Source organism: Myotis brandtii, unplaced genomic scaffold (genome assembly GCF_000412655.1).
Source record: "Myotis brandtii unplaced genomic scaffold, ASM41265v1 scaffold294, whole genome shotgun sequence".
Classification (NCBI taxonomy): Eukaryota; Metazoa; Chordata; class Mammalia; order Chiroptera; family Vespertilionidae; genus Myotis; species Myotis brandtii.
The window spans coordinates 350,542-358,980 of NW_005361238.1; the positions used below are offsets into that span (position 1 = coordinate 350,542).

Below are 8,439 nucleotides of genomic sequence, written 5' to 3' on the forward strand. Positions count from 1 at the left end.
AAAGCGAGCACTTGGGGTCTTGGTGACACGGACCCAGACTCGGAGCGCTGACCCTACGGGGAGGGCCTTACCTGGATGCCATTCAGGGAGGCCACGCCCATGTAGAGGAAGACTCCGTACAGCACGGGCATGGGGATGTACTGAAATGAGAGAGGGGAGCAGAGCTTTGGGCTGAGCCTCTGCCTGGGGCAGGCTGTGGGCTGCCCTGTTCTGTATGAAAGTGTCTGCCGGTCACAGAGGCAGCCTGCCCGCCCCGGCTTCCCCCAGGCTAGAGGAGCTGGGTGTCTGGAGGACCTGAGGGTCTGAGAGCAGGTCTGGGGCTCTTCTGCCGCCTTCTCTAGCTGGGTGGCCAGTCCAGTGTGCAGTGCTCCCCCAGCCTGGCCCCTGCTTCAGGCCCTGGAGAGCCATGTGTCTGAAGACGTAGCTTCTGGAACATGAGAAAGCTCCATAGAAAGGCCTCTGCTTATTCCTGTCTGTCCCTTCCCACCTCCAGCCCAGCTGAGGGCCCAAAGCTGGGCTGCTCAGCTTGTAGGGAGCTGGGGGCCTTTAGTGAGAGACCTACATCAGCAGGAAGTACCTGCTGACTAACAAAATCCGTGCATCACACACAATCATATGAAGAAAACAAGAAGAGCCTGGCCGGCATGGCTCAGTGGTTGAGCGTCCGTCTACCTATGAACCAGGAGGTCACGGTTCGATTCCCGGTTGGGGCACATGCCCGAGTTGTGGGCTCGATCCCTAGTCGGGAGCCTGCAGGAGGCAGCCAATCCATGATTCTCTCATATCATGGATGTTTCTAGCTCTCTCTCCCTCTCCCTTCCACTCTGAAATCAACAAAAAGATATTAAAAAAGAAAGAAAGAAAGAAACAAAAAGAAAAACAATGTACATGCCAACCACCACTATTCACCAACTCACCATTAGTGCTCACAGGTAGAGTGCTTACTTTTTCAACAATGGGATCATATCATTGGACTGTCCTGTAGTATCATTATGACTCTTTAGAAGCCTTTTGAGGTATTTCTCCACGGTCTCTCTAAGCTGTGTTTCTACTTTCCTTTCACTTTAGCTGCACATGCGGCTCGCCACTGTGAACCAGGCTGCTCTGCTTCACTCCCGGGGTTTTCGTGTTGGAGCATATGACGTGTGAGAACCACAGTACCATGCCCAACAGTTAGATACTATTACAGCAGGTCAATAAATCTAGCCAAACAAACGTCCTCTCTCTTAAAAGAAATTAGACTGTGTTCATTTTATGAACATAAAGCATGGCTTGGACCCATATGCTGTAAACGTAAGACATTTGAGCTGAAAGAAAGGAAATGTGGGGCCATGGCATCATTCCGTTTGTACACGGCTTGGGAGATGTTTGCCAAATTATGAAACAAGGTAAAAATGTAAAGGAACAACACCAGTTCTCAAGCTAGAAATACTTTCCATGGCAAAGGAATCAATTAACATCGTGGCTCTTCCGTTTATGTTTTTCACACCGTCACCCTGAATGAGTCGTTCTGAGATATTCACAGGGGGAAATATCTGCATAAGATTGGGGCAGCTACAACTAAGATGAACTCAAGACAGCAAAGTCTTTGTGGGCCATGATCATGGGAAAGGGCCACTGATAGGTGTTATGGGAGGAACCGTGTCCCCAAAATTCATGTGAAGTCCTAACCCCCAGGATCTCAGAGTGAGGACACGCTCCGAAGGGACTCCCGTTTGATTTCGTCTCTTCCAGCTGCTCTGGAGGGACATGAGCAAGAGGAGCTCCAGACTGAGTTGGAAAAGTCACTTAGGTGCCCAATACATGCGAGACAGACACGCAGGAAACAGGCCCCACGATCACGTAGAGAAGCCTCCCTGCAAGTTTTAAAGCAAGGAGGCCACTCGTGAGCCAAAAACACAGCAACGTGGACACACAACCAGCTCGGGAAGCTCCTGGTCTAAGCGATTGGACCTTGGCAGAACTTTCTGAGGGAAGCGTTTCACAGAAAGGTGCGGTGGACCCTGGGCGGGGTGGGTAGAACAGCGAGGCCGACTGCTGCTGCTGCTGATACAATTTTCCAGAAAGCAATGATGATGATGAAACATCTCTTAGGCCTAATAGAATCCTGCCTTTTTAGGGGCCATGTGGGACCCTGCCCCACCTTTGGGGCATCAGGCCAGTGGTTTCGCAGGCAGACAGGGTCCTGGGGGAGGGTACAGGGCCTCACCTTCAGGATAGGAGCCAGGAAGACGGAGATTCCCGTCAGGATGAAGACGATGGTGCCGGTCACTCTCTGTTCCCTGGCAGAGAAGAGCACATGGTCAGGTAGACTGGGAGATGCTCCATGACCATTCCATGACCCTCTGTGGGCACCTCAAGGTTATGGCCAAGGCCCTGGCCTCTGCCTTGTCCCCCCCCCCCACCCCCATTCCAGAGTGTAAGCCTGCTGCTCAAGGCCCAGCTGAGCACACACACGAGAAGAGAGGGAGCCCGGCAGAGGCGAGGGTATTCTGTAGGGGTGTTTGGGAGGTTGTCCAGTGCAGTGACTAATAGTGGGGGTGCTTGAACCTGATAGACTTGGGCGGGCTCTGCCGCTTACTAGTTGTGTGGCTTCAGGGCCCTAAATGTCTTCACATCAGAAGAGAGATAATGGCACCCACCTGGGGGCTGGTTGTTGTGAGAATGAAATGGGATATAAAGTGCTTATTACCTCTGCCCTTTGACTACAATAAGATCCCACATTTGTAGGGCACGACTAATGAGGATTGCAGGGAGGGGGCCTGGCTGCTGGCGGAGCGGGTGTGACCAAGGGGGGGAGAACAGGTGGGTGTTCCCGTGTGCCCAGGTCCAAACACGGTGCAGGTGGGAGCTGGGGGCTCTGGGCCCAACTGTCTGGGGCTCTGGGGTCTGGGAGGGGACCCTGCCCTGACCAGAGAAGTTTCACTCTGGGCAGACCAGGCAAGTGGGGTCTCCTGGGGCAGTGGGGAAAGCTCTGAGGACAGCCACTTCTGAGAAGGCCAGTGTGTGGGGTGGGCTCACCCCGGAGAACCTCAGAGGGGGAGGGTGTGCTTCTGTGTCTGAAACAGATCAGGGACCTGACATGGGCATGAGAGGAACTGAGGTCACAGGCCACAGGCCACAGCCCAGGAGTGGGGACGGTCCGGAAGGCTCTCTGAGGGAATGGAGATCGAGCAGGACCCAAGCCCACAGGAGGGCTTTGGGGGACAGTGAGGGCAGGGTGTCTTGGAGAGGAGACAAAGGGACAGGTCAGACGTGGCCTGTGGGGCTCTTGAGGGGCCCATATAGGCGAGAGCTGAGAGTGTGGATACAGGCCATGGTGGTGCTTGGAATCCACTGAGACAAAAAGCATCACTCAGAACTGAATTTTCATCTCCCTCCCCCCTCCCTTCAGGAATACCACTGCTCTCCATGTGGCTCCTGAGCTGTCAGAGCAGGGGCCCCTTTTGCCCAAATACCTTGATGGTAAAAGAAACCTGCTTCCCCTCCCCCAAACTGACCACTCCTGCTCAGGGGGTCCCCAGGCCCAGAGCCCCACCTACCTGACCCCCAGGAACTGGGGCTGCTCCCCTGGGGCACTGGTCTCCGTTTCCATCTTGAGGCTGTCGATGTGGGCGATGGAGATGACGGTGGCCGCCACGTACCAGGGGAGGCCCATGAAGGAGCACAGCGCCATGAGGATGCCCACCCAGAACAGGTCCAGGTGGTAGCCAGCAGCCTTCTGCAGGGGCAGGAGAGGAGAAGCTGTCTAGGAGCCTGTTGCTGACAGGGTGGGGGTGAGACAGAAGTCTCCCCGAAGCAGTCATTTGGTGGAGCATGGTTCAGGGCTCCCCTTGACTTTCTAGAGCAGCGGTTCTCAACCTGTGGGTCGCGACCCCTCTGGCGGTCGAACGACCCTTTCACAGGGGTTGCCTAAGACCATCCTGCGTATCAGATATTTACATGACGATTCATAACAGTAGCAACATTACGGTTATGAAGTAGCAACGAAAATAATTTTATGGTTGGGTCACAACATGAGGAACTGTATTTAAAGGGCCAGAAGGTTGAGAACCACTGTTCTAGAGGGAACACTGAGGGGCTGCCATCCTGCAGTGCTCAGGCCTCATCAGCCTCAGGGTTTGGTGAGCCAGGGAAGGGGCACAGGTGAGGGAGGAGAGGGGCGTTCAGACTTGAAGAGGCCCTGGGCTTGGGTCCTTGGGAAGAAGGGCTCCTACCAGTGGCCACAATGTCTCTGCAGTTCCTGAATGGGGGCCCTGGCTGGGACAGGCCCTAGACCAGTGATGGCGAACCTATGACATGCGTGTCAGAGGTGACACGCGAACTCATTTTTTTGGTTGATTTTTCTTTGTTAAATAGCATTTAAATATATAAAATAAATATCAAAAATATAAGTCTTTGTTTTACTATGGTTGCAAATATCAAAAAATGTCTATATGTGACACGGCACCAGAGTTAAGTTAGGGTTTTTCAAAATGCTGACACGCCGAGCTCAAAAGGTTCGTCATCACTGCCCTAGACCAAACCTAGAGTGGCCCAGATTGGGATGGGGGAGAGGGTAGCCTGAATCTCCCCAGAGGCAGAGGCAGGGTGGGGAACTGCAGAAACCAGAAGAGCTAAGGATGCTCCTCTGCCTCATGGTTCTGGGTCAAAATCCCGTTAGGATCTGCTCTGACTCCCAAGGTCACTGTCAGGAGGCACAGAGCTGGAGGGTCTCCTTGGGAGAAGCAAGGTGCCCAGTGGCCCACGCTGGACTCGGTCCTGGTCTTTGGATCAAGTCACTCTGGCCGTGGGGGCCTTACTGCATTTGCAGGTCCCATTTCTCCCCCCACACCAGAACTCAGTCTTCTGGCCTCATATATTGCTTCAGAAATGGCTCAGAATTTTGATAGATTCACCATCTGCCTCCTTAGTTCCTTTTGACTTTGTGGAATGAGGGAGGTTGTGCCCCTGCTCTTAGCACCAGCCTTACCCTCAGCTTGTTTTCCTTCCGGTTGACGATGACAGCTGTGATCTGCTGGTCCATGAATATCAGGATGGTCACCAGCAGGGCGGGCAGGATGCTCGCTGGGTACACCCACCATGGGTTCTTCCCAAAAGGGGCCACGAACCAGCCTCGGTCTGCCCTTGTGGGCTAGTGGAGCAAAGAGAGAGGTCCCTTTCCTCTCTCCCTGTCCCAGTGCCCTTGCCACCCAGGGCCCCCCTCTCCCCGCCTTCCTGCCTCCACCTGGGGCTCTTTTCAAGTGCAATCTTTTCCCTTAAAGACATCGACACCTGCAACTTTAGGATAAAGAGAGCCTGAGGCAGACAGATTTGGGAAGGACCCATGTCTGCAGAACCAAGGGGATCATTGTGGCAGCTGCCCCGGTTGGTTAGGAAACAGGGGGGTGCACAGGCAGAGGGTATTGGGAGGGAGCTTGCAGCCACCACTTAATTGCAAACTAAAAAGGTGCAGAAATGAGGCCCAACAGGCAAGAATAAAGAATTTGATGGGCCCACTGCCTGATGCTCTCCTTCCAGTCACCTGTCTGGGGAGCATTAGTATACAATTGTCTGTAAAGCACTGAACATCAATGCATATTGAGAATAAGGGGTTACCTATGCTGTGGTTTATTTTTTGTTTTACTTAAGAGAAAGAGGTGCTTTGATTTTCAAGACCAACACCAGTTTTATGGGCTGCGCTTAAGCTCCCTAGGAGAACCTTGAAGTGATATTGGGAAGGTCAAGCCCTCAAAGTCAGGAAGGGCCAGTTCTGGAACCCGTACCTCCCAGCCCAGTACAGAAGGAGGGTGCTCCTTGGGAGATAGGGGAACTCAAGCTTAGCTACAAGCAATGGCACAAACTGTGGACTCTGGGGGATTTGTGAAGCAGTGGTTCTCCTGATGCAGGTCTGGGACCACACTTTGAGAATCACTGTTCTAAAGGGTCATTTTCAACAGAACCCAGGCGACCAAGCTTGCAGACTGCCAGGAGTCAGGGAATTATACACCCTCAAGTGGCAATCAAGGGCTTCAGCTAGACTCCATCACCTCCCCACCCTGTGGCCACACAGTGGGGTTTCGTTGTGAATATGGCCCCAACCCGTCTGACCAAGCTTGCAGACTGCCAGGAGTCAAGGAATTGTAGGCCCTCAAGTGGCAATCAAGGGCTTCAGCTAGATTCCACCACCTCCCCACTCTGGAAACAGCAGTTTCCAGAGAAACAGTGGGGTTTCGTTGTGAATATGGCCCCAACCCGTCAGCTCAAAGGATCTCCCCTGGGAGGCTGTTCTGCACAGGAAGGGTGGAGCATGCAGAGAACCCGCAGGGTCACTTGGCTGAGAGTCCTGACAGTCGGATCAGTGTAGAGGGGACCAGATCTACGGCCGGTAAGCAGCAGAGCTACTGCCCAGAGCAAACCTTGATGACACTGGGCACATGCAGCTTGGGGGTTTCCAGCCCGAAACAGGCATCGATTCCACAGAACAACAGGATGGAGAAGACAATGGAAAAGTCAGCTACCAGGGCCCGGATCTGCAGAAAGATGAGCAAGTGATTGAAATAGCCACCCACCTGCAGGTGGCTCTAGTTCCCAGGCAGCAAAGAGGAGGATAGTTACGAGCGTGGGCTTGACCTAGGCTCGGCCCTCACTGGCTATGTGATCTTGGGAAAGCATGTCAACTCTCAGAGCCTCGGTTTCCTCATCTGTTTAATGAGGATAAGGATAGCACCTACCTCATTGGCATAAGTGAGCTATGATGCATTCCAAGGGCTTGGCATTTATTAGTCCAGGTGGGAACTGTTGTTATGCACATGGCATGGCAGCCGTCGCTGACATCTTTTGGTGTGACAGACTGAACTGGGTCACCCAACAGTGCTGGTAAGGACAACGGCTGAACTCTGAAGAAAACCTTAGCTCCTAAAAATGTGTGACAGATTGTTGCTCTGCCACCCGGACCCCTGGCTACCCTCAGACCTTCTTTCCACTAAGAGTCCATGGCCTCTTGCTCCTCTGTTCCAGGAGGCCCATCCTAGGCCAGGCTCTGGACTTCATCTCCCTGCCCTCTGACCGCCCTTCCACACCACCGGCTACCCTGTCACCCTTTTTGTATCTCTTCAGAGACAGCAGTTTCCAGAGAACAATAGGGAAAGCAATTAGGAGGGGCAGGGGCAGGCTACGTATGGCACAATGAATTCGTTCCCTGTACCTCCTACTCCCCTTTAAAACGGATATTAAAATAACATATGTAATTAATTTAAAACATTATGAAGAGCACCAAGATCTTAATAAATGGTGAGGTATACTATATTCATGGATCAGAAGACTCAAAATTTGAAGGTTGTCATTTTCCCCAAAATTGACATGTAGAGTCAATATAATCTTATCAAAACTCCAATAAGTTTTTATTTTGGTGAAATTTAAGATGATTCTAAAACTTATTTAGAAATGAAAAAGGCCAAGGCATTATTGAAAAAAGGGTCAAAGAGGGAGAGGTTGGTCTGTAAGATATACAGACTTATTATAAGATTGTAAAGATTGTGATATTGGCATACAAATAAACCAATGAAGCAGAATAAAGAACCTAGAAATAGACCCCATCATGTGTGAAATTTGATAAATGGCAAAGGAAGCATTGAAGAGCAGTGGGGGAAAGGAAGATTTTTTTTAAGTGCTGGAATAATAGGCGATCTATACAAAAACAAAGAAATACTATTTCATACTATATGTCAAAAGCAATTCTGATAGATTGTAGATCTAATATGAAAGGAAAACAATAAAACTTTTAGAAGATAACATTAGAGAATATCTTCTGTCCAATATTTTCCTCGAGGAAAATTTTGATATATTTGATTATAGTAAAATTAATAATTTCTATTAATAAAAAGATATCATTAAGAAAGTTACAAAGGCCAATAAAAGAGTGTGAGAAGATAGTTGCAACACATCAGAGAAATGGACATTTAAAAAACACAGAGGTACTACTACCCAAAAAGGCTAAAGATAAAAGTCTGACAATACCAAGTGTTATCAAGGGTACTTAACAACAAGGGGACCCAGTTCTCTCTGACTCCAAGTCTGCGCTGTTAACCTGAAAAACCTCAGTGAGCCAGTGCTGATGTGTCCATCCTGCGAGCGGGTCAGAATCTTTTCAGGGAGATCTTGTGAATAGTCTGACTATAGGTCCCCTTCTAACTGCATGGTGAGCTTACCTTGGTAGGAAAATAGCGGCTGAATTTGAACTTTTTCAGGGTCAGGGTCATAGAGTACGTCCCGAAGAAAAGGATGAAGGACATGAGTGCCAGGTCTGGGATGAACTGGCAGGAATTCCCGAGCAGGCGGCCACCGTAGTTCAGACACTCCTTCTTGCTCAGCAGGGACCAGTCCAGCGCTGTGAGGTTAAGGGGGTTGTACTTGGAGACCAAGCACAGGAGAGAAAGGGTCAGGGCCATCCTCATGGGT

The 8,439-nt window shown here is 51.0% G+C and overlaps 2 protein-coding genes across 2 annotated transcripts in view; one reads left to right on the forward strand and one right to left on the reverse strand.

Moving 5' to 3' along the window:
* MTHFD2 (methylenetetrahydrofolate dehydrogenase (NADP+ dependent) 2, methenyltetrahydrofolate cyclohydrolase) overlaps positions 1-8,439 on the forward strand; it is a 34,338-nt gene that overhangs the window by 24,782 nt on the left and 1,117 nt on the right. Inside the window, exon 7 of the mRNA XM_014542257.1 lies at positions 2,295-2,302. The gene's annotated coding sequence lies outside the window, so the exon portion shown is untranslated. The remainder of the gene's footprint in view (positions 1-2,294; positions 2,303-8,439) is intronic.
* Positions 1-8,439, reverse strand: part of SLC4A5 (solute carrier family 4 (sodium bicarbonate cotransporter), member 5) — an 89,395-nt gene that overhangs the window by 9,584 nt on the left and 71,372 nt on the right. The window contains exons 18-23 of the mRNA XM_005869430.2: positions 8,190-8,390; positions 6,399-6,512; positions 4,973-5,134; positions 3,543-3,721; positions 2,210-2,282; positions 72-140 (exon numbers count right to left, since the gene is read on the reverse strand). Coding sequence (XP_005869492.1) covers positions 72-140; positions 2,210-2,282; positions 3,543-3,721; positions 4,973-5,134; positions 6,399-6,512; positions 8,190-8,390 — 798 coding nt within the window. The remainder of the gene's footprint in view (positions 1-71; positions 141-2,209; positions 2,283-3,542; positions 3,722-4,972; positions 5,135-6,398; positions 6,513-8,189; positions 8,391-8,439) is intronic.